At 50.4% G+C, this 22587-nt stretch overlaps 9 protein-coding genes across 9 annotated transcripts; 4 read left to right on the plus strand and 5 right to left on the minus strand.

The window, feature by feature from the left end:
• Window positions 1–541: 541 nt before the first annotated feature.
• Window positions 542–1591, plus strand: VFPPC_02150 (F-box-like domain-containing protein; the record flags this gene model as incomplete). Its single annotated transcript, XM_018281847.1, has 1 exon — window positions 542–1591. The coding sequence occupies one exon, from the start codon at window positions 542–544 to the stop codon at window positions 1589–1591; it is 1050 nt and encodes a 349-aa protein (XP_018138949.1).
• Window positions 1592–2381: 790 nt separating this feature from the next.
• VFPPC_02151 (Zn(2)-C6 fungal-type DNA-binding domain-containing protein) lies at window positions 2382–3566 on the plus strand (the record flags this gene model as incomplete). The annotated part of the gene is made up of 1 exon (XM_018281848.2): window positions 2382–3566. One exon carries the CDS (start codon window positions 2382–2384, stop codon window positions 3564–3566), a length of 1185 nt encoding a protein of 394 aa, XP_018138950.2.
• A 539-nt stretch (window positions 3567–4105) lies between these two features.
• VFPPC_02152 (amino acid permease) lies at window positions 4106–5934 on the plus strand (the record flags this gene model as incomplete). The annotated part of the gene is made up of 4 exons (XM_018281849.1): window positions 4106–4443; window positions 4511–5081; window positions 5244–5850; window positions 5900–5934. 4 exons carry the CDS (start codon window positions 4106–4108, stop codon window positions 5932–5934), a joined length of 1551 nt encoding a protein of 516 aa, XP_018138951.1.
• A 1214-nt stretch (window positions 5935–7148) lies between these two features.
• Window positions 7149–8597, minus strand: VFPPC_13217 (hypothetical protein; the record flags this gene model as incomplete). Its single annotated transcript, XM_018290994.1, has 1 exon — window positions 7149–8597. One exon carries the CDS (start codon window positions 8595–8597, stop codon window positions 7149–7151), a length of 1449 nt encoding a protein of 482 aa, XP_018138952.1.
• A 2283-nt stretch (window positions 8598–10880) lies between these two features.
• On the plus strand, window positions 10881–12828 carry VFPPC_02153 (steroid monooxygenase (CpmA); the record flags this gene model as incomplete). The annotated part of the gene is made up of 5 exons (XM_018281850.1): window positions 10881–11016; window positions 11077–11450; window positions 11510–12232; window positions 12308–12323; window positions 12377–12828. 5 exons carry the CDS (start codon window positions 10881–10883, stop codon window positions 12826–12828), a joined length of 1701 nt encoding a protein of 566 aa, XP_018138953.1.
• An 896-nt stretch (window positions 12829–13724) lies between these two features.
• VFPPC_02154 (ankyrin repeat protein) lies at window positions 13725–15965 on the minus strand (the record flags this gene model as incomplete). Its single annotated transcript, XM_018281851.1, has 2 exons — window positions 13725–15687; window positions 15754–15965. The coding sequence occupies 2 exons, from the start codon at window positions 15963–15965 to the stop codon at window positions 13725–13727; spliced, it is 2175 nt and encodes a 724-aa protein (XP_018138954.1).
• Window positions 15966–19378: 3413 nt separating this feature from the next.
• Window positions 19379–20290, minus strand: VFPPC_02155 (hypothetical protein; the record flags this gene model as incomplete). The annotated part of the gene is made up of 1 exon (XM_018281852.1): window positions 19379–20290. The coding sequence occupies one exon, from the start codon at window positions 20288–20290 to the stop codon at window positions 19379–19381; it is 912 nt and encodes a 303-aa protein (XP_018138955.1).
• A 313-nt stretch (window positions 20291–20603) lies between these two features.
• On the minus strand, window positions 20604–21420 carry VFPPC_02156 (hypothetical protein; the record flags this gene model as incomplete). Its single annotated transcript, XM_022428268.1, has 3 exons — window positions 20604–20932; window positions 21000–21069; window positions 21154–21420. The coding sequence occupies 3 exons, from the start codon at window positions 21418–21420 to the stop codon at window positions 20604–20606; spliced, it is 666 nt and encodes a 221-aa protein (XP_022284123.1).
• Window positions 21421–21709: 289 nt separating this feature from the next.
• Window positions 21710–22069, minus strand: VFPPC_16709 (hypothetical protein; the record flags this gene model as incomplete). The annotated part of the gene is made up of 1 exon (XM_018294462.1): window positions 21710–22069. One exon carries the CDS (start codon window positions 22067–22069, stop codon window positions 21710–21712), a length of 360 nt encoding a protein of 119 aa, XP_018138957.1.
• Window positions 22070–22587: the final 518 nt, after the last annotated feature.

Consider the following 22587-nt stretch of genomic DNA (forward strand, 5'->3'; position numbering starts at 1 on the left):
ATGGTTCGATGGTTGGGCGATTCGAGCAAATCCCAGGTGTGTGGTCGCTCCAATTTCCTCGGCTCCGTGCTAGGTGGAGAAACATAGCCGCCAATCCCCCAACTTGGAGAGAAATCATTCCATGTCACCTGTAGAACGGCCGTGGTGATGGTTGTGCTGAGCACATTGACTTCATACCTAGGTACATAACCTCCTGAGGCAGATCGGTCTGGCCACGATCAATTGATGTCCGGTGTTTTTGTTGCGCTGCAGTAACCTGGCCAACAACTTGACCCAATCAGCAACCAATAAGAGCTCACTTGATGTATCCAAGTCAAGGTGAGTCACGGGACATCTCGAAGAACCTCTCAACGATTCGGCATATCTGCCATCTCCACCTTCAGTGGTGACTCAGGGACCGATTCATTTATTCGTGACTCTTCTGCTCCGGTAGAACACTTTATAAGTTTTGAATAGTCCCTCGCCACAGGATATCCTGCATCATGGGGGGAACTTGGCTGTGTTCCACCTCTCAGCCAAGTATTTTGCGCTCTCAACGATAATGTCGTTCCATCAACTTCCCCCGGAAATTCTGCTCCATATCCTCCGCTCGCTAGGCTCAGCGTTCTTCCGCCAGGACCTTCGTCGTCTCCTCGTCTCCAAGTGGTGGTACGAACTTGCTAGGGTGGTGCTCCTCCAAGACATACACTTATCCGCAGGATCGCTTCAGAGATTGGCCCTCGCAACGAACAGAGAGAGCGTGATTCACTCAATACAAGATCAAGTGATAACTGTCAACCTTGGTTTGGACGGCTTCGAAAACTGGCATTCTCTAAAATTGACGCCAACTACAGAAACGTCCAGGGTCGATTTCACCGTCCTTAGTTTGTGGACCTCCGAACTGAACAGTTGGCTAGCTACTCTTGCCAACATACTTCAAAATTGTACAAAACTTCAGATTCTCAGACTTGAAGCACGACCGGAACGCCATGACCCCCGGTTGGGCCTACAACGACGGGATTATCTGATGGCGTCACCTCTGGCCAGCCTCCTCTCCATCAAGTACCTGACTTGCCTGGAGATTGACGCAGCTGGCACAAATCTCATAAGTGAAAACAATGCCCCCAGCATGCACATTTGCGGTTACATCAATGATATGCTTCCGACTCTTCGGCGACTACGTTGCCGGATGAGTAGTATTTGTCCTCAAATCTTAGAGGCGGCAGGAAAGGGTCCGCTGCGTCGTCTGCAAGACGTTGTTATCAACCTCAGTCTATCAGAACTCTCCGTCTCAGATACCTCGTATCGTTACCCAAGCCGCTGTGTGGCTAGTCCTGGGGACAGTTTCCCTCAATTGAAGGCAGACATGGAACTGCACGCAGGAGAGTTGGTGCATGTAATGAACAGCCCACGGATTGTCAGAATTGTCTCACATACGTTTCCTGGTCTGAAAATGCATTCGTTTGATGCTATAACGGGACGCCAAATGCTGCTTGAGTCCCCCGCGCCATGGGATGCAGATGGTGAAGAAGTGGAGATAACTACAGGTGATAATGATGATGATGATCATGTCTTTAACTCTGATACATCGTCTGAAGAGTTCGTGATATAGAGTCGGGGTAGACTTGACATTGACATTGTCTCTATTTTTCAGCCTCTGGAGTGAAGCTTTGCTCCTCCGTACACGGCGACCATCTAAATTGATTGTCTCCGAAACATATAAGTGATGATTAGTATCATTAGACCTACGAGACATTTAAGTGGTATTTGTTTCTACTGAGGAGGCGTGTTGTATGGTCCTCCTCTGCCCTCGTATAGAGGAAAGTGTCTGGTAACTTTTTGACAATCAAGTATCAACAATGGATAGCGTATTCGTCAAAAGGCTCACATTGAAGAATTACGACCTACCCTGAAGATTTTGAGATCAGGGGAACTTCCCCAATTGGGCGATTTGAAGTTCCCCACGTGATGGTAGCGGGGCTTGGCAGCGCCTGAAGGTGCCACCCCCAGAGTTGCAGATGTCACCAACTTCTAAATTCAAACACTTGCATTAGACTTCCAAATCTGCCAAGGCTAAGGGCCCGGTTACTTCACGTCGTTTAAACAGATGTATTATCCCTTTCTGTCTTGAGGTCGCAGGCCCAATCTCGATGGACAGCCCAGACCAGCCTTCGCTTTCACAATCACCATCACCCCCACTTGCTACCCAAAAATCGTGGCCCTCCGTTCGGCGAACAAGAGTTGTTGAAGGGTCGTGCTGGACTTGTCGGAAGCGGCGCATCAAATGTGATCTCCGCAAACCGCACTGTACTCGATGTCTTGATGGAGGCCAGACTTGCTCCTACACCACTCCTCCCATCAAATGGGTGGGCGGTAGTGCCTCCCGTGGCCGTCTTGCCAACATGCATCCCGCATCGCGTGGATTAGCCTTGGTTAGTTCTCCCGGAACGAAACCCTTGGAGTCTGGGGAACTACGGATGTATTTTGCAAATGTCGTTCTGTCCCGATTTCAACTCATAGAGGAGTCGATCAACTGGGACTTGGACCAGGCTTTGCAAAATGAATCTCTCTTCCAGGCCATCATCGCCGTTTCGCAAGCACACTATGCTCGGCATTCAAAGGTCGATGTGTACAATGTCGCACTTGTTCGCAAAAACGCCAGACATACTGCGATAGAAGGGTTTCGCCGGTCGTTGGAACAGGGCGTGCAGTCCGAAAGCTCTGTGGAGCGACTTTTCGCCATCAATGTACTCTTCTGTATGCTCGATGGCATGATTGAGCCCTCAGATGAGTACAATGCTTCAACTTGTCATCTTCGAGGCGGCTGGGCAATATTACGCAACTGGCCAAACACTCCGACGAGAATGCTTCTACAAGATGGCCTCCAGGCACACTTGCTGTCCATATATGCGACGGTTGATCTAGTGCATGCCTTACTTAGTGGCAACAAACCATTTTTTCATTCCACCATCTGGAGGATGTTTGCTGGTGTTCAGACCTGGTTTGGCAGATTGCAGACCGGGGATAAGTTTCTGGACATTTTGTCAGCCTTCTCAGACATGGCATCCTTAGGGCACATTGTTTACTCTAATTTGCCCCTCGACAGTGTCGACTTGGTTGATAAATGCCTGGCGCCAATCGAGGCAATCTTTGCTTCTGGGAGGGACACAAAGGGGGATTCAGACGGCACAAGCGCCTCCTTATCTTCTCCGTGGGAGGTGTTTTGCTCCATCTACGAATTATGTGGCCTTATCTATTTGCAGAAGGCCCTGCGGTTACGGCCAGCGGATGATGAGATCATCCAGGTAGCAGCTCGACAGGGGGTTGAGAAGCTTATTGATCAGAATCTTCCGGCAACTATGCGGCACTGCGTCATCTTTCCGATGTTGGTCATTGGTAGTCACTGCACATTGGCCCAGGACCGGCAAGCCATTCTCCAGGCTCTCTCTCCAAGCATATCCTATCTCAGTTTTGGAAACATGCAGTTGATGACCAATTTTTTGAAAGAAACCTGGGCTCGGAAAGAAGTCCACGAAACTTGGTGGGGATCCTTTGCCTCGGTATCAGAGAAGGCATTCTTGTTTTGATGGCTATGGCCAGGCAAGAAAGACAAAATACAACACTCCTGGTACAGGTCGGTCATGGGTTCCGAAATAGCCCCAAAAGCAAAATGGCGGGAAGCTCCTACACCAGACAGCAGGCAACATAGGTGCACAGAGCCACTCTGGGACAATCACTCTTGATACCTGCGACGCAATCTCGCATATCACACTGACAATCATTTGGGCTCTTGAGGCGTCGAGCCACCAATCACTTCTGCGGACTCGTTGAGACCGATCAGCGCCACTTAGCCGGGTATGGCGGCAACCCCCCGCATTCTCACAGCGGACAAGGGACGCTGTGCAACCTCGTGGCCAATTTCGCCATTCCATATTCGGTATACATTCGGGCACACCAGGAACATGCTCTGGACCAAGATGGAACGAAACTCGGACGACTCAGCTGTCTCGGATAATAACCACCTCCAAACATGCTGCCTCGTAAACATGCCTGACATAATAAAAGGGACTGCCCGGTGCGAAACATGACTGTCGTTCAACTGGCCGTACCTCTTTAAATCACCATCATGTCAGAACTATCGCAAGAGAAGAAAGCGTCTTTGTTAGAGGCCGAGCGAGCTCATGGCGCGAGCACAACGGGCCAAAAGGAAGACAATGAGCTAGCCGCACTTGGATACAAGCCTGAGCTTCATCGTAATCGCTCACTTTACACCATATTGTTTCAGGCGCTTGCTATTACGGCTGTACCATTCGGTGAAGGCACTGCCTTGACCAGCGCCATCTACGGAGGTGGGCAACTAGCATACTTTGTCGGATGGATTGTTGTTGCTCTACTGGATGAATGCGTAGCAGTATCTCTCAGTGAGCTTGCGTCAAAATTTCCAACATCTTCTGGGCCCTCTTAGTAAGAATCCTTGCAATCCTAATTGACAAAACAAAACAAAGCGTTGTTCTTGCTAACAAACCTTCAGCTGGTCGTTCCAATTGCTTCCCGAAGGTCGTTCTCGGGTCATATTCTCCTTCATCACCGGCTGGGTTTGGCTAATAGGAAATATTACCATCTGTCTCAGCGTCAATTTTGGCACAGCGTCACTCATAGCTGGAACCGCCACCATTTATCACCCTGATTGGGTAGCGTCCGACTGGCAGCTGCTTCTCATCTTTTTTGCCGTCTGCATAGGGACATTCCTTGTCTGCGCATTTGGAAACCGAATCCTCCCATACGTAGACACGGTTGCGTCGGTTTGGAACGGTCTGACTATTCTGATTGTCTGTGTCGCCTTATCAGCAACCGCCAAAGTCGGACGGCATAGCGTGGCCGATGCTCTTGCCCACTATGACAAGAGTTTCTCGGGTTGGGGCAATTTCACCTTTTTTATCGGATTACTGCCAACGGCTTACACGTTTGCGGCAATTGGGATGATCACGTCCATGGCGGAAGAAGTGGCCGACCCTGCGAGAGACGTCCCCAAGGCGCTGAGTTTAGTGGTACCAATATCTGCCGTCGCGGGTCTGTTCTTCATCCTGCCAATATGCTTCACGGTAAGCCGCCCTCCTCCAGTCGCAAAACCCCTGAGTAGACTTCTGGCTTTTGCTGGAGCCAAGACACTCACAGTCTGTGATGTCGGAAAGCAAGCAAAGCCGTGTCTACTCTAACGCCAGGAAATACCTTGATATGGATCCTCGAAACTAACATGGCTGTAGATGCCACCTCTCGAGGACATTCTGAATGCACCGCAAGCACAAGCAATGCCATACGTTTTCCACGTTGTCATGGGCACCGCTGGTGGAGGCCTAGCCCTCATGTTCTTCTTACTGGGGGTGGCAGTGTTCTGCTGCATCAGTATCACGACCGCCGCCTCAAGAACCCTCTGGGCCTTTGCGCGCGACCAGGCCATTCCATTTTCAAGCATATGGTCCAAGCTGATTGGTGATCAAGTGCCCATCACAGCTTTGGCGCTTCTGACCGTTGTTCAAATGCTGCTCGGCCTCGTCAATCTTGGAAGCACAAGCGCCTTCACAGCGTTTGCTTCATGCGGAGTGATTGCGCTTGCTGCTGCGTACGCCATCGTAATTGCGATTTCTCTGTTCACTGGGCGAAAGGCTGTGTCAACAGCTAGATGGCGATGTCCAAGCCTTGTTGGATACTTTGTCAATATCATGTCTATTGCCTGGGTTGCCTTTCAGTTGGTACTCTTCAGCATGCCCGCAGCCTTGCCAGTGACTGTGGCGTCCATGAATTACGCCTCGGTGGTGCTGGTTGGGTTTATGTTTATATCATTTGTATACTATGTCGTTTACGGCCGAAAGGGTATGTTGACCAGAAGCGCTATTTGGGATGCGTATGCTAACTTGTATAGTTTACAATGGAACTCCAGAAAGCGACGGATTGTAATGCTTTGCTGCCGAGGTTGCAAAGAACGTTATAATTTGGAAGTCTTGACCCTTTGGCACAGGTGGGAGACCTGGCCATCTAGCCTCACGCACAAACTAGGTTGTATAACATCGGTCAAAGAAATACACGCGCTGTTGTTCCTGTCAAAAGATCAAACTAAATGACTGTATCTGGAGCCATTCTCCCATTCTAAATCAAGTCTAGGTTCCAACCCAGCCAAACAAGTCTGCTCAACTATCGCAGCCAACCACTTCCCGCCGCCAAACCTTCATTTCATGACAATCTCAAGTCCACCAGACCACAAAAGTAGACACATTCCAGTCGCAAATCAGACCAAAAGCCCAAAATACCACCAGTCACCTCCCAGACCAGCCAAGATAACACGGTATCCCCTCCCCGCCAGGAAAGCACGGTTGTCTCACTCCGCCCACCGCAAACCTTAAAACCCAAATATCCAAGCACATACGTGTCAAACTCCCTTTTGCACTCAACACCACATCATCACAAACATGCACTACATGACCATTTTGCTCCTCGCGCTTCCAGCGGCGCTGGCGTCAGAGCCCCCAGAATGCAGGAGGGCCCGCTCTTGTCCTGTGTATATTCGCGCGCCGGACTGCAATCCTCCTTCTGCGGTATGTGTTTCCCGCTAGATATCGGAAGGTAGCTGACTCTGTTAGATTGACATCAAGTGCTGCTACTGTAAGCCTGTTTCGAATGCCCGCAAATAATGCTCGGCAGACGCGTGGATGTACGCGATACAATGGAGGAAGCATGTTCACACGTTCACACGAGCGATTGGTGGTAAACAGATTGATTCGATATTGGCGCTATCAATGCTACTCTTTAAATTGCTGTCGCTCTTCTTCATCATACAAATCGCTGCACTAAGAATATATCCATTGTATATACACCATAAACATACCATCATTAGGTTGGTGCGACAGACCAAACGGTGCTGATCTCCAACCGCACAAGGTCCAACGCCGAAAAGCAACCCAGCCGTTGTTTGCCAGCCATATGTTCGTAGAAATGCGCCTTGTATGCCCGCGCTTCGTCGTCTAGTATTGTTTATCATGCCCTCGTAAACCGCAATATAAGAACGGCCAAATGCTCCAGTATCAGTCCTCCCCAAACGCCGTGCAGTCGCTGGCCAATGGACATGCGACTTGGTTCCCTCAGCTGATTAGCAAGTCAGAACAAATTGAAATAGGCTAAGCTCCGACACCTATTGGAGGGCCTTCTTCTAGCCTTTGCTTCTTGGATTTTAAGGGTGACTCTTGCTCATCGTTGTCGGTGTCCTCGTCAAAGCTTCCATTGAAAACTTCGGAGAGGGCTTCGCGCTTGCGTTTGTTATCTTTCGCTTGAGGCTCTTCCGTATCGGTTTCCCATGTCTCCATTTCAGAGGGATCAAACGGTCCGACGATATCCTCGCCAAGGGCTTTGCCGAGTCGCTCTTTCAGTCCCAGGATTGGCCAGATAGGTACTCTCGTGTACTCGATTTTGACGCCTGGTGCAGTATCTTGGCTCTCTTCTGACGTGGGAACTCTGAACGGGTCATGAAACCTGTCCAGAAACTTTGCAGTTACGTGCCCAGTGTAAACAATGAACTCCGACGTATCGGCGTCATGCGTCAAAATTCTCAACACAATATCCTCAAAGGCCGGACGACACGATTTCCCTCTTGTAGGAGACCACTGTGAATCCCTACGAGACGAGGGAGCAGGCGCGCCGTAGAAGTGTCGCTGTGCCATGGCCAAGAAGATGGCTACAAAATGGGCGTCATGGTCCGGATTGGCAGGAATTAGGGCCTTAGATCGGAGTTGCTGAAGCCGATAAACCGGTCCATTCCAGCTTCGTCCTGGTCCTAACGCAATACGAAATATGCTTTTGCGCATATTCGCCAGGTGGTTCTTCCCGATGTAGCACAGCATGGGCAGGCCAGCCGGGTTGTGTGGTGTCGATGGTGAGCTTGAACCGAGGCCATAAGATTCTGCAGGCCGAGTAGATATTGACTGGAATGAGTTCTGCGAGGATCGGACGCTGTCGCCTGGGTAGCTCCACATGACTTGTGTGCGAACAGCATCGCGGTAAACACGGTTGTCGAAGAAGATATTTAGCTCTGGAAGAAGCTGGGAGTAGGAGCGTCGGAAAGGCGTGGGCCAGAGTATTGATAGGACGGCCTTGACTGCATTCGAGTCGAGGACTGTGGTTACTCCATCAGGAACCAAGATCTGAGTCAACGCGTTGCTCAACGTTACGATGGATTTAGAAGGGCGTAGATGGCCCCTCGATGGTGGTGAGCCAGGAATGTTCTCAGGGAGTGGCGTATCGCATGCTGGTAATTCGTCAAAGTGCGCGCCGAGGAGTTTTGAATGCGTATCTGTCCAGCATATCGGGCGCACGAATAGGCTAACTTTAGCATGCTGGTGCAGTATGTCGTAAATAGAGTCCCTACGGGGTCGTGGAGCGCGAAACCTCTTGCGTTGACTGCTTTGAGATGAAGCCGAGGAAACTGGGGATGTTTGTATTTGTGGCATGTTGGCTGACTCAGGAAGCTGGGTGGTAGGCGGCGTCTCGTCTGGTATAGGCGACAGAGCTGTGATCGATGGCGCCGTGTCGCGAGATGCAGGTCGATGACAAGCAGTTGGCGGTTCGACCATGGCGCGTAGTCGATCGATTACAGCGCTGTAGTGGAATATGGACCTGGTACTACGCGATGCGAAAGGATGTCAGAACAAAGAGGGCAAATAACAATGGTAGGCTCAGCAAGGAGATGGGCAGAAATAAGAGTGGTCGCGGTAGGTCCGGTCCGCAGGCAGGATTGGAATTTAGTGTCTAATGAGGGTTGCGGATAGAAAGGACGACTCACTCTAACGCAAGCATTGATGTTTCATGAAGGGCGGGCCTCACGGATCCTTTTGGTAAAGTTTCTGGTGGGAGTAGAAGGTTTCCTTTGAAGTTTGTGCTTGGTTTGGTGGCGTCAGTTGATGGCTTTGGTGCTTGGCTTCTGGCTCTGGCACCCCGCGATGACACGCTCAACAACCCTGTTTACCCACTAAAAAGGACTCACTGGCTTGCGCTAGCCAAAGCTTGGAGTTCCAAGGGATACGAGAGAAATTGCCGGTGCTTGGTGTGAAATGTGCGAGAGAAAAGGAGTAGCAGGAGTTGCTTCGAAAGGGAGAGAAAAATGATGCAGTCAATCAGACAGAATTCAGTCGTAAACCGGGCAGGCGACAATAAGGAAGGAAGGAGGGAGGGACCGCAACTGCTTTATGTGGACAGCCATCTTCTGTGCAAATGCGTGTCACAAGGGCGCACGCGTTCTGCAGGTGGCCAAGTGGCGTTTGAACTAGTCACAGCCCTTGTCCGAAAGCGCGAGCCTTGTGCGAACTCACGTGACTCTAGGCAGCCAAACCTCCAGACCTGCCCAAGTTCAAGACCAAGCCCAAACCCGAATGCGAGCCGTTCATAGGCCAACCAAGACAAGGAGGCATCAATCATGCAGTTCTTCCATTCAGATTCGAGAGCAACTTTTTTGTCCATCCGCAAACTCGTGAACCACACACACTGCTTCGGAGCTTGTCCCAACCTGGGAACCTGATTGGATCTACGGCTGCCTAGAGGATGCACGTCTGGGCAGCAATGCCATTATGCTGATGCTGGCATAGACCACCCACCAGATCCCCCAAGCCGTCTGCATGTTTACGTGAAACAGCACTCACGGGCGCACATTTTCTTCAGAGAAATGGACACTGAGGACTATGTCGGGCGTTAAACGGGCCGGAGATGACTTGCTGGAAGCCGTGACGTGAGCAGTTTCACCCGCCGGAAGGGCCTTTCGATGCCTCTCGGACGTCAAAAGAATCTTGGCCGTTAAGACGAATACTGTGAATGCACCTCGTATTACTCGCAATCATCTGCGGCCACACTCTATTTCCCAGCAATATACGACACCATCCGTCGAGAATCACAGTTTTAGCCAAGTGCCGGTTACTATTCCGTTGCCGAACCGCTGAATTTGCGACCAGAATGAATTATCACTGCAGCTGACACCATAGCTGAATGCTGAATGTGCATGCGTTGTTGGCTGGGAACAACAAACGTTCAGCTTCGGGAGAATCAGCAACTACCCACCTGAGGGCAAACCTCTTCCATCCCTTCAACCCTTGTTCCGTCCAACATGCAGGACTTGGCCAAGAATCTCTTATTTAATATGGTCGCATAATAAACGAGTCGTTGCGGCATAAGAATCGACGAATACTTCCAAGTGGTCACTCTCGGAACCAGCCCCTCTGCTTCTGCCGCAAGATGGATTCAGCTTGGGTCGACCAAGACACTTTTCGTCGCCAGTTATGTTACACCACTTGGCTGGCGCATTCTTCATCAGGCCACACCTCCCAGCGCTTAAGTGAGGAGAAGTATACTGTATCACGGCTTATTGGCTATAACGTAATTTAAGACAGGCATGCCTCTTGCAGTCTCTATATCCATCCCCCTCAAGCCGTAGTCAGTATCAGCAAATGCAAGCCACTTCTTTTTGTATTGAACATAGCAGCGATATCTGTGGATATTTAACACGCAAAGGAGCACATGAGCTTCAGCTCGCGACATTTAGCCTACATACTGTCGTGTAACAGCCTACGGATGCTGATGAATGGGCGCGCAATCTTCATGAAACGCAGACGACAAGTCATCCGTCATAAAGCAGTGCGGCCCAGTATCAGACAATGGGGAGCAAACATCAGCTGGAGGGAACCTAACCAAGTAAGATGATAAGGCAGCGATGATCGATTGCGCGGAGGTTGCCTCGATACAGTGGGATGTCCAACACGACTATAAAGCCGGCTGGCTTTCCATAATCACTTTTTTCGACTGCTTCATCAGGCAACTATAGATTCGTACAACTTCATAGGCTAGACTGATTTACGCCTTCTTCTCCCAACATGGCGACGGCAATTGTTTCACGCACCAATAGGTTCAATACCAAACTGACTGACTATTCGGTGCCTCAACGCGAAAAATTGGGCACAAATGTCGATATCATGGAACTTGATGCGCTCGTCGTCGGCGCCGGATTCGGTGACTATCTTATTGGCTGATGGAAACAAAAGCTGAACCACGTAACTAATATGCCTTCAGCTGGTGTCTTCATGCTTAAGACTCTTCGCGATCGCGGGTACAAAACCGCCATTTTCGAGGCTGGAGACGGCCTGGGTGGTGTTTGGAGATGGAATTGTTACCCTGGCGCGGCCGTTGATTCAGAAATCCCAGTATACGAATTTTCTTGGCCGGGGGTCTGGAAAACATGGACCTGGTCTTCCAATTACCCCCAGTATCGGGAGCTACGGGCGTACTTTGACCACGTTGATAAGGTCTTTGACATAAAGAAGGACTGTTCGTTTAACACAGTTGTTACTAGCGCCAGCTTCGATACTTCATCCGGTAAATGGAGCATTCGTACAGAAGATGGGCGAACGGCCATAGCCAAGTATCTAATTCTCGGCACCGGATTCGTAAGTGAAGTGTCTTAGTATTAGCAAAACATTTCAACTGACACAGTTGACTGCAACAGGCTTCAAAACGTCACATCCCTGACTGGCCTGGCGTAGACAAGTTCCAAGGGGCCCTTCACCACTCCTCATTCTGGCCAGAGGAGGGCATACAAGTGGAAAACAAACGATGCGCCGTGATCGGCACGGGGGCTTCCGGAGTGCAACTCGTTCAGGCATTGGGTCCGATTGCAAGCGAACTGAAAGTCTTCCAGCGAACGCCCAATCTTGCCCTACCTTTTAACCGCAGGTCGCAATCACGGGCGGAGCAACACGGCAACCAGGCGCTATATCCCGAGCTGTTTCGGTTGCGCGAGACGACATTTGCTGGGTTTCATTATGATTGGATTGAAAAGAACACATTAGATGACAACGCAGAAGACCGAGAGGCCGCGTACGAAGAAGCATGGCAACAAGGAGGATTCAAGTTCTGGCTCTCCCTGTACAAGGATCACTTGATGAATTCCGAAGCCAATAAGCTGTCGTACGCATTCTGGGCCAAAAAGGTCCGCGCTCTTATCGATGATCCACGAAAGAGGGATATCCTCGCACCTGAAACGATGCCATATCACTTTGGCATAAAGAGACCATCTGTCGTGGACTCTTACTACGAGCAATTCAACCGCCCTAACGTTGATGTCATTGATATCAAGAAGAATGGCATCAAGAGCTTCACTGAGACTGGCATCACACTTGAAGACGGCACGCACCACGAGTTTGACGTGATAGCAGTCGCTACTGGATTTGTGAGTACCAACTCTTTATCATCACCGCCTCCCTCTGGCGATAACAACTGCGACACAAGCTGACCCCTCTACCAGGACGTTTCAACCGGAGGTTAGTTCGTAAACAACTCACGGCTCTTCGCGCGCTAACCACACTCTCCATAGCCATGACACAGCTCGGTTTAGAGAGCATCAAAAATGTCAAACTTCAGGACGAATGGGCCTCTGGCGTAGACACGTACCTAGGCTTAACCGTCAGCGGCTACCCAAACATGTTCCACATCTACGGCCCCCACGGGCCAACCCTTCTCAGCAATGGCCCATCCACTGTCGAGATCCAAGGACGCTGGGTTGCCGACATGCTTGACAAGATCCAACGCAACAACATCAAGTACGTCAATGCGAAACCCGAAGCAGCCATGGAGTGGAAGAAACACATTGTGAACCTGAATAATATGACGTTGATTCCGACTGAGGCTAGGTGCCCTTTCATGGGGGGATCTATCCCCGGTAAAGTGAATGAGCCGATGAGTTATGCGGGTGGAGTTGCTGGTTACAAGGCTGAGATTAGAGCTGCGTTGGACTCTATGAAAGGGTTTGAAGTAGTCTACCGTTGAAATGAAGCGGGAATAAAGCCTTGCTACTATCTACATGCACGGTTGTGTAAACTCTTGTCAGCGCTTAGAGCATTCTAGCCATGATTCGTTGGCCTAGAATCCGCTTGTTTGCTTGGGTAATGAACGAAATGTAGATTGACAACAGCAACAAGGTTCACTGGCCTTTTCTATCTCAACCGTGTCTGAAAATTTCGTCCCAAGGGCGCCATTGCGAGGAGTCTCCTGTTCCGATATCACGCACCGGGGGTCCGTCTAGCTCGTAGACAAATACGCCTACCTGTAGGTAAACACTCAGCTGTAGGTACGTATTCTATAACCTCAAGTGCTTTTATTTGAAACAACTCAAACTATTCTCTAAGCGTAATAAACTTCTCGTTTTTCCAGAAAATCGTCTTGTAATGTCGCACTTCCGATCGTGCTAAGCAGGTTTAAAGCTGCTAGTCGCAGGATTACCCATTGCTCTTCTACAGAGGAAACGTGAGTTAAGACGTCCTGGATTGTAAGTGCGACGCTTGTACAATCATCCAGAAGACCAGATCTCCATGCTACCACGTATCACAACCTGCCGGGCTTCCTATAACTAAATAACGTTCAGAAGGTAAGCGACATCCCAGCCTCAATCTGCACAATGCATCCAGCATGCGACACTTCTGTATCATCTTGGGGGGAAGTTTCGTCTCTGTTTGAATCATATTCAATCGATTTCTCGATCCAAATGCTTTTAAGTGCCTAATGCTAAATCCGCATCATGTAGCTGGGTATCCTGTTCTATCCATGCCCTCTATTCCAAAACTCCGAAAACTCCCAAACCTTAAGCAATATAGCTCAAAACCAGCGCCAATATGCCTCTTCCAGCACCCTTAAACGCCTAAATAACGACAAATATCCTTCCCACGTCACAACCCCCACTCATGAAGCACCGATGGGCTCTGCAGAGCCATGCCCTTTCCACTCAACCAAGCCCGACATGCCTCATAGTGGGCATAGTCACGCATATGCTCGTCGCTGTCGCAGTTCATCATCTTGACATCGGCTACATCTAACAGACTCCTCCCTACGGAGTCTCTGGCATGAACATTGGCCTGGTTCTCACACAAGGTCCGCATCGCTAGCTTCCGACCACATCTCACTGCAATGTGCAACGCTGTTTCACCGCGTCTGTTTCTAGCGTGTATGTTCGCCCCCTTCTCTAGTAGTAGTTTCAATATTTGAGGCGGAAGCTTGTAGTCGTCGTCTTCCGGCAGTTCAGCAACAAACGCCATTAATGGAGTATTGCCATTCTCGTCATGCTGATTCGGATCAACTCCAGCGTCCAATAATCCCTCCAACAGGTTCAGGCGAAGTGCGAGCTTGAATGCACAAGAATCTAGAGCATTCTCGGCATTTTGCTGCTTCTTGGTGGCCTTGTCCCGCTGAGGAGATTGAAGGTGATATTTCTTGACCACTGAGGCGTAGCTCAGAGTAGCCATTGCAAGGCAATGTAGGCCATTTCGCCCTTCCTCATCTTGAAGCCGAGGGTTTTCTAATGCAAGACGTATCTTCTCCAATAGTCTGCTCTCCTTGGCAATTCCAGGATCCGAACCAGATATGGCACTGGATGTGTCTTGGAGGGCGGAACCCGAAGGATCCAGGTCCATAGCAGAATGGTTACTGGCAGGTGTGAACCCGAATGCGTCTCTTGCGATGTCAAAGTCCGTGTGACAGAATTTTGCGACAGTTTGCATGAGCCCTTTCGAGTGCCCTCCAGCCTCAAGCAAGTGGAAGAAGCTGCGACCATAATGATCGCGATCATGGAGGTCGCAACCTCTTTCGACGACCATTTGTAAAAGCTCCTCAACGTACTGTGGGTTTTCGAGAACCATTGGGTTCAAAACATGGAGAAAGGTTTGGCCAGCCGAGTTCTTAGCTCCAATAAGAGACTTGCAGAAGTCAGTGCCTAAAGAGTATCCCAAAACGTCGACGGAGCCTCTGGAGGCTAGAAAATGTAAAACTGTATTTCCAAAGGAGTCAGTGACGACAGTATCGTTTTGAGTCGGGCCTTGCGTTAAAAGGCGCTGGCCGGTCATCGTAATGCCGTCACGGGTAACCCAGGGAAGTACACAAGTGTCCAGAGGCATGGAGCAGAGGCAACGATGTGCTTCATGAGCGTCGCGCATAGAATAGCACAGCTTCTTATTACAGTATTCGTCCAGTTTGAGGAAATCCCCTGGTATCGGGAAGGGCTGAAGAGGAAATTCCGGAGGGCAATCTTCCTCATCTGCCCATGTTTGAATGGCGGAGCTTCCCTCTGAGTAAGGAGATAAGCTAGGTCGATTGGCGATGGGAGCCGTGAATCTCTTAACGAGCCTCTTTACAGTTTGAACATAAGGCTCTGCGTAACCAGATAGTACGCGATGGAAGGAGCCAGTGGTATTGTTGGTCGAATTGGAGAGACATGTAGTCTGCCGTAGGAAGTTGACAAAATGATGCTGATCAGTGGCTTCCTCCGCTTGATAGGGGGGCTCAGCCGGGGACATTGAGGTAGATGATTGTGCGCCATGAGGTACCCAGAGATTAGACGACCCAAATCCTTGCTGCATTGGAGCAAAGGTTACATTCGAACAGTGCGACGCCGAAGCATCGAAGGGTGCTGGGCTCACACTGTCCTCCATCTTGAACCTCTGCGGGCTAGGGGATATCCTTGAAGTGTTCGATGTCGATCGAGAGTGACCATTTGCAGCCGCCGTAGTTGACTGCAATCTGGTTGGGGAATTGGCCAATTCAGTTACGCGACGGCCCATGTCATCCGTATTCCTTGGGTGCAGCCATCGTGGTTCTTTGTCGAGAAGAATGTTCAGTTTCTTGTGAGCCGACTCGTGGCTTCATTACATATCGTTGGTCAGCAATAGCATCCGGGAGTGTGACTTTGAGATCATAGTGACTTACCCAGGCGCCGGCTCATGCGAGTGGGAATGAACTAATTCCACAATCTTATTCAAGGGCAGTGTGGTATACACGTAGAGACGGGTCATCTTTCTTTGAGCAGATTTGCTCCACATAGAAGGACGTCCTGTTGTCGTCGTAGCACTAGCTCCGGATGGTGAGGCGTGGGAGGCAGGTATTGCCAGTTTCGGCGGCGAGGGCCTTATGTTGGACATGGTGGTGTCGTCGAGATGTTGTCAAACCAACTTGGTTGGTGACCGTGATGCTGTTTTTCGAGTTGTTGATTATAGACCGATTTCGAACGAGGTACAAACCCCCGTCCAAGGTCCCATGGGCACAACGAAATAGATAGCCGAGACCGTTGGACCAAGCCATCATGATATGTGCTGTGGCTGCCTTCTAGTTTTAAAGGAAAATCGCCTTGAGCCTCATTCTGGGCCGCAGGTGGTCAGCCCTGAGCCACACCCAATACCAGGGCCTACATGTATGGATCAGAGGCATCATAGCTCCATCCTGGGCTCCACGAGAGCTGCAGTCCGGCCTGGAGAAAGAAACCCTGGACGAGATGTTAGCTCTCCATTCAGTAACGCCATGTACGACATTGCCCACCAGCGGCCTCCACCGCGGCGGGGATGATGGGTAGCTCGCTAGCATGTTGAACACGGGCCGCAATAGCTTGGTGCCACTGTGTGTCAGCAGTAGAAAACATGAAGAGATAATCGCATCAAAACTTTTGAGAAGCAGGTCACGATGCAAGGGCCTAGTGCGGCCCAGTACATGGATGGCAGTGAGGCGCTGTAAATGGCGGCTGACGGTTCGCTGGTTCGCGGGATAGAAGCGGGGCAGCCCCCAATGAGTGCAGCGCCTCAGACCCCATGGACATGGCAGGAGCGACCAACATCTGGGCCAACGGGAACTGGAAGTTTCAGGGGAGGTTTGGTGGAAGTGGCCTCCGGATCATTGAGCTACAGGCATTACGACGGGAAGATTGGTGGACCAGATGGGTGAAAGCACCAGACTTGAGCCGTCAACATTGAAGTCACAGTCTGCCTGTCTTGCGGTGCCTTGTGCTGCGCCTCAGCGGAAGCCTGACTGCCTTGCGACTTTGCCTGGTTGCTACAGGTTCGCACCTGCAGTTCTTGCAGTCAGGCTCAAGCGCCATCAATGCATGCAGGGAAGGAACACCCGGGTCCATACTTTGCACAATGAATTGATGGAGGCCTGCGAACCAGCACTGAACTCATTCTTCCAATTCCTCAAGTCCCACGAACCGCCAAGACCGAGCAGTCAGCTTAGCTTTTTGATTCCCATACGACGACCAATTTCTTCAGCCGCTGTATCCGTCTCACCATAGAACAAAAAAAGAGAAGGTTACGCGAATGCACGAAATATTTCGTATCCTAGCCAAAGCTGACCCATCTTTACAGAGCACATAGGCTGGGCAGTGTAAATTCCACAACGACAAGGGCAATGTTCGCTTCCCCGCACTCATCACAAGGCTGCACTTACCCTTAGCAATGGGTACAATGGGTAATGTCAGGCTCATTGTGGCACGCATGTATCTATTGCAAGAAAGTAAAAGACCCAATATCATACGAAAATTCGGTCATGAGGACATGAATTTCGCGTTGAGTGAGGATACACCCCATTAGCTCATATATCACGTCAGAAATCTCAATCTGTCAACTGATGCAAGCGAACAGCAACATCTCAAAGTATGCCTACCGATATGACCAGTAAAAAGATCCAAGATGAGAAACAAGACATCAAATGATCGCCAACAAAGACGAGCTACCAAGTGTGGCGCATGGTTCATGTCCCGTCTGGTCGTGCTCCATCCATGCTGTTGGCTTGCTCTCCTTCGTCTGCCCGCAAAACAGCCCAACCCGCATTTGGCACTCATCACGGCTGTACACCAGGCACAGCCTCCTCCAAGCTGCATGTCACCACTGACTTCCGTCTTTCCGGTTCATCGCTTCCGCCTTGGCCAAAATGTGCACGTCACCGTCACACCAATACTTTTCCAGGTTGTCAAAGGCTCTTTCAGGTACCACTCAGATCCGCATCCCACTGGCTCACGCTAGTTTACTTCAGACATTGAAGCACTGACGTCTTGGCAATCCAGCAACCGAGTAAGATCTGATACGCGACTCTGGGTCAGTGTGGCCAATGCAGAAGGCCCAATTTGACGTTTCTCACAGCTCACATTAGGCATGGTCCGTTCGCTCAGCTAGAGCCTTTTTCATCAATTATTTTTTTCGTTGTTCTACTGCTACACAGTAGATATTCCAAAAATGACTGCCGCAACCGTCCAAAGCAATGGTTTGGGTCATTACACAGCAGGACAATCCCGCAACCTTCCCTACACCCAATATGCGAATGCCAGCCAGCGCTGCCGTACACAAGACCGTCACAGTGAGCCGCCTTGCTTGCGCACGTATCTCAAAAGATGAAAAAAAGGACGCTAATCAGCTAAAGTTAGTTTGATTGTTTTCACTCCCGGTCGTGTCCCAATTTGCGTCTGTGAACTGAGCCTGTTGCGCATTGCCCAGTTAACATCAAACTTGTGTTTACATCCAAGAAACAACCAAGCTTCAATCAAGCCACCACCACCTCGAACCCCATCGCTCTCATGTCCAGGCTTGTCGACAAGAGCAGAGTCATGATTGGTTATCCTCTCAGCCACTGTATATTGTTCACTCGTTCAGACCCACATACACTTTGTCCGAAACCCCTGTTTGTATATATGTGGAATACGGAGTAAACAATTACCTACCTAGGTAGGTAGGCAAACACCAGCAGCTCTTGTCACTGACAGGAGGAAAACACACACCGTAGTCGGCAAACAGTGTCGAAAAGCTAAGGTACTACGCTATAACTGCACATTGTCTCACGTTAGTGCACGGCTAGCTGTTAGAACTATAATTAGCCAAGACTACAGTTCCCTATACAAACGGTATCTTGTGCCTGGACATCATTTATATCTCACCAAACATAATAAGCACTGTACTGTATATTTGGCAGACATGACATCCCCAAACTGGATTTACACCATACTTAATTATTTCCATCCCTAAACCTGTAACATCCACCCTACGGAGTCCTGTCTAACCATCCCATGGGTCCTGTGGACCACTGTCCTTTATTCTTGACGATTTTACTCTCCCCCTTGCAAACCGCCATGACGCCACTTTACCCACAAAGCATGGTGATCCGGTAGCAACATCCGACAAGGCGACGAGCATGACTCGTCTAGCTAGGCCTAGTTCTATCATATCATGATCACCACGAAACCAAATAGTTCATTTAACTGACTAGTTGTCTCGTCATTCGATACCGATGACATTCACTTGTGAAACGGAGGCTCAAGTATATGGTGGAATGACTCAATTAAAACTACTGACAAGGGACGTTAAATGTCGTTGTACCATTCTCATCCATGGCGCCTATAAGCAGCCAGTTATTGTTTGAAATTCCGTAAGAAGTAAAACCCTGAATTCTAAAAGTTTTGATAATTACATCCATGATCGTTTCCAGTTTCGTGTAAACGAAAAGCTCGGACGTAAATAGGAAAAAGACCCGTTACCCATAAAGAAAACCCTTACTGACTAGATTGCTGCTTGTTCCCTTACAGGAAGAAAGCGGCAACACCAGCGGCAGCAACAATAAACTCAAGGCTTCCAGCGAGCTGACCAGCGGCAGCAGTGACGACAGGAGGGCTGGTAGTCTGAGGAGGAGGAACAACAGTGGGCTCAGTAGGAACCACGGAAGTCCAGCCGGGAATAGTGGTGGTACCGGTAGGGTAGACGGTGGTGGTGACGCTGCCAATGGGGCAGTTGGGCACAGTGGGAGGGCAAGAAGAAATGGTGTAAGTCTGAGTAGTGTAGCAAGTGGAAGTGTGGTTTCCAGGAGGAGGAGGAGGAGCCTGAGTCTCGGTAACGGGGCAAACAGTGGTGGAGACGGGGATGGTCTCTGTGATGACGGTGGTGTGGCCGCCTCCAGGGCACTTGGTCACCTCGGGAGGGCAAGAGGTGATGGTGTGAGTCTTGGTGACGCAGATGGTAGAAGTGGTCCACTTGGTGGTCTTCTGAGTGGTGGTAGGAGGCTTCTCGCTCGTCTTGGTGGTCGTGGGAGGAGCCTGGGTAGTAGTCGTAGTGGGAGGCTTCTCAGTCTTGCTGGTGGTAGTAGTGGGAGGCTTCTCGCTGGTGGTAGGAGTGGTGGTGGGAGGCTTCTCGCTGGTTGTGGTGGTAGTAGGAGGAGGAGGAGTAGAAGTCGTGGTAGGACCAGTCGTATGAGTAGCCGTGTAAGTGATGCAGGAGCAGGCAGAGCTGGCAGCGCGGACGTCGCAGTTGCTGAAGTCGGTGGGAATAGCAGCGGCAGCAGTAGTAGTACCAGCAAGCCACTCGAAGCAGAAGGCCTTGGCCTTGTCCTGGAGACCGTCCTTGATCAGAGCACGGTAGCAGTTGTCATGCTCGCAGTTGGGATAGGTGTGAGCAGCAACTGAGGCGGCGAGAGCGCCGACAACGAAAACAGCCTTCATCTTGGTGGTAAGGTGGTGTAAGTTGTTGTAAGTACTTGATATAACGAGGGTATTCAACAGTATTAAGTAGCGAATGTGGTTGTAACGAAGGAGGTTTACAACAAACGACAGTGATATGGGGAGAAAGTAGAAAAGTCTTCTTGTGAGGACAAAGGCGTTTCGTCCTTTTTATCAGCGATCCGGCCTGGGATCCGGGGGCCACCCAAACTTGACAGAACGCCCACCTGCAAGGCTATTGCCAAACTTGGTTGCTGTTCAGAATAGACAAAATACGAGATCCTGTAAGTAACCTTGTTCGCCGTCATAGCCCACATCACATCTCAAGCGTTGACCACCAGAGGCGCTTGGCAAACTGCATGACTGAGAAGTGGGTGTGCAGGGGTGATTCACCTTGCGTCCGGTGCCCACTCGACTTTGGGAAAACCCGAGAACACCAGACCATCCAGGAGTATCCAGGATTAGTCCCAATCATTAGGGCTTGTTGGCGCCGAACAGTCGTTGGCCAATCCGCCGACGCCAGGTGAAGTTGCTGGAAACTCTCATCGACAGCCAACCATTGTGCCAGGGACAGCATCGAGTAAACACCCCTGAACTTCCTCTCATGGCATAGCGGAACGAGGTCGTGTTTCCACCACTGCACGGCTTAGGGGTAGATAGGGCACACCCCGTTATTCCTGTACTCCGTCAAGGGCCAGGAACTGGCAAAAGCTACCGTTTATGCTGCCGTATTTGCTTCGCCAAATAAACTGAGTGTTGCTTCTTGCCCGCAATTCGTCCCACTATGGGATTTCTTTTGTTCAAGACTTTGGACTCTGATCACGACCATACTGTACTATCCCGAGGTTCTTTTTTTTTGGGTTTGCCAAGGCTCTGGTGTCATGCTCTGAAAAGCACAGAAAGTGACCGAGCGCCAAGCTGAACTTAAGCTGAAAAGAGGCGTAGAGGCCCAGGAACGGGCGCTTTTGTAGCCTCCTCTTTCGCGTGGCAGGATTTCCTATTCGAAGCCAAAGATTTAGACACGGCGGGGATAACCCACTCTCGCTGCCCATGTCACTGGCAACGGGGTCAAAAATGGAGTCAAACGAGCCAAACGTCGGGACGAGGAGGAATGTCTCCCGATTTAGCACCATCCGTATTATATTTGCCGTTATGCGCCATTTCTCACTGGCGGTCGGTCGGCCTGCCGGCGAGCCATTGTGGAGAGACAAGTTGACTAAACGATGTTAACAAGGCTCTTCGGTGCAAGGCACCATTGTATGTATACAAATCACAAAATCGAATGAGAAACCGGTGCACATCCGCTCGATCTTGGCTTGATGGTCGGTTATCGTCCGGCTGGCAACAAGTCCGCAGTCTTTGGCGTCGAGCAGCATGAAACTCTCCATTTTTGTGTTTATTTGGCGGCCGTCTGTGCGCCAATCAGGGCAGTTGATGTTGTGCCACAGCTGGAGGCTGGCTGTCTGAGGAGCAAGTGTGCAGAATTTTTTCTTCTTTCCCATCTGTACCCTGTGGAAGGCGCTCTGTGGCTCCTGTGACCTGCATACAGGACGTGGCAGCCCATCGTTCTAGCCCAGCCATGCCATTGAGGAAGCCGGTTCTTCCTCTGATTGAACTCGAACAGGTGGTGTGGTGGCTGCCTCGACAGGTCTGCTCATCTCGTGTTCCACTCGTGCTCCTCATGACGCTCCCCTCGTGAAAACTTGGCCAAGCGCCTAAGCCTGTCGCGCGACTCTCATTGAGCCATCGGCAAACTGATTTGCTGAGATTAGAGGACATCATCGATGATACAGGCTCCTAGTTCAAAGCAAATCCAAAGCAGTCAACAGGACATGAGAACCATCCATCGTTAATGGGCCTCAGACAGGTACAACCCCCATCAGCGTCTTGCCAGGTGTAACTCCTCGTTATTTTGCTTCTATGACGTTCAGATCGTCTGATGTGGACCAGTTAGCATCAAGCCAAGCCAGCCCGGCTTTTCGAAGCAAGAGTTGATGCGGGACTTTTAGATACTGGATGCTACTGTACGAAGCGCCAGGCACTGGCGGATTCCTTGGTATGTTGCTTTTGCTGCAACTTCAAGTTTTTTTGTCGTCCAAGGCTTCGGGTTGCCACCCGAAACCGGGTATTGCCCTGAATGGGTCACCCAGACAAGGATCTCAAGGAACCTGATTGGAGGGAGGCTCAGTAATGAAGCCATCACGATGACTGACAGCCATTGTTGGGCTGATAAACTGGCTGAGAATCTCGATGCAGGAGGGGCCTTAGCGTGTGCCAACGCATGGCTGCCCTGTCATAAC

This window comes from Pochonia chlamydosporia, chromosome 1 (assembly GCF_001653235.2).
Source record: "Pochonia chlamydosporia 170 chromosome 1, whole genome shotgun sequence".
NCBI classification, from domain to species: Eukaryota; Fungi; Ascomycota; class Sordariomycetes; order Hypocreales; family Clavicipitaceae; genus Pochonia; species Pochonia chlamydosporia.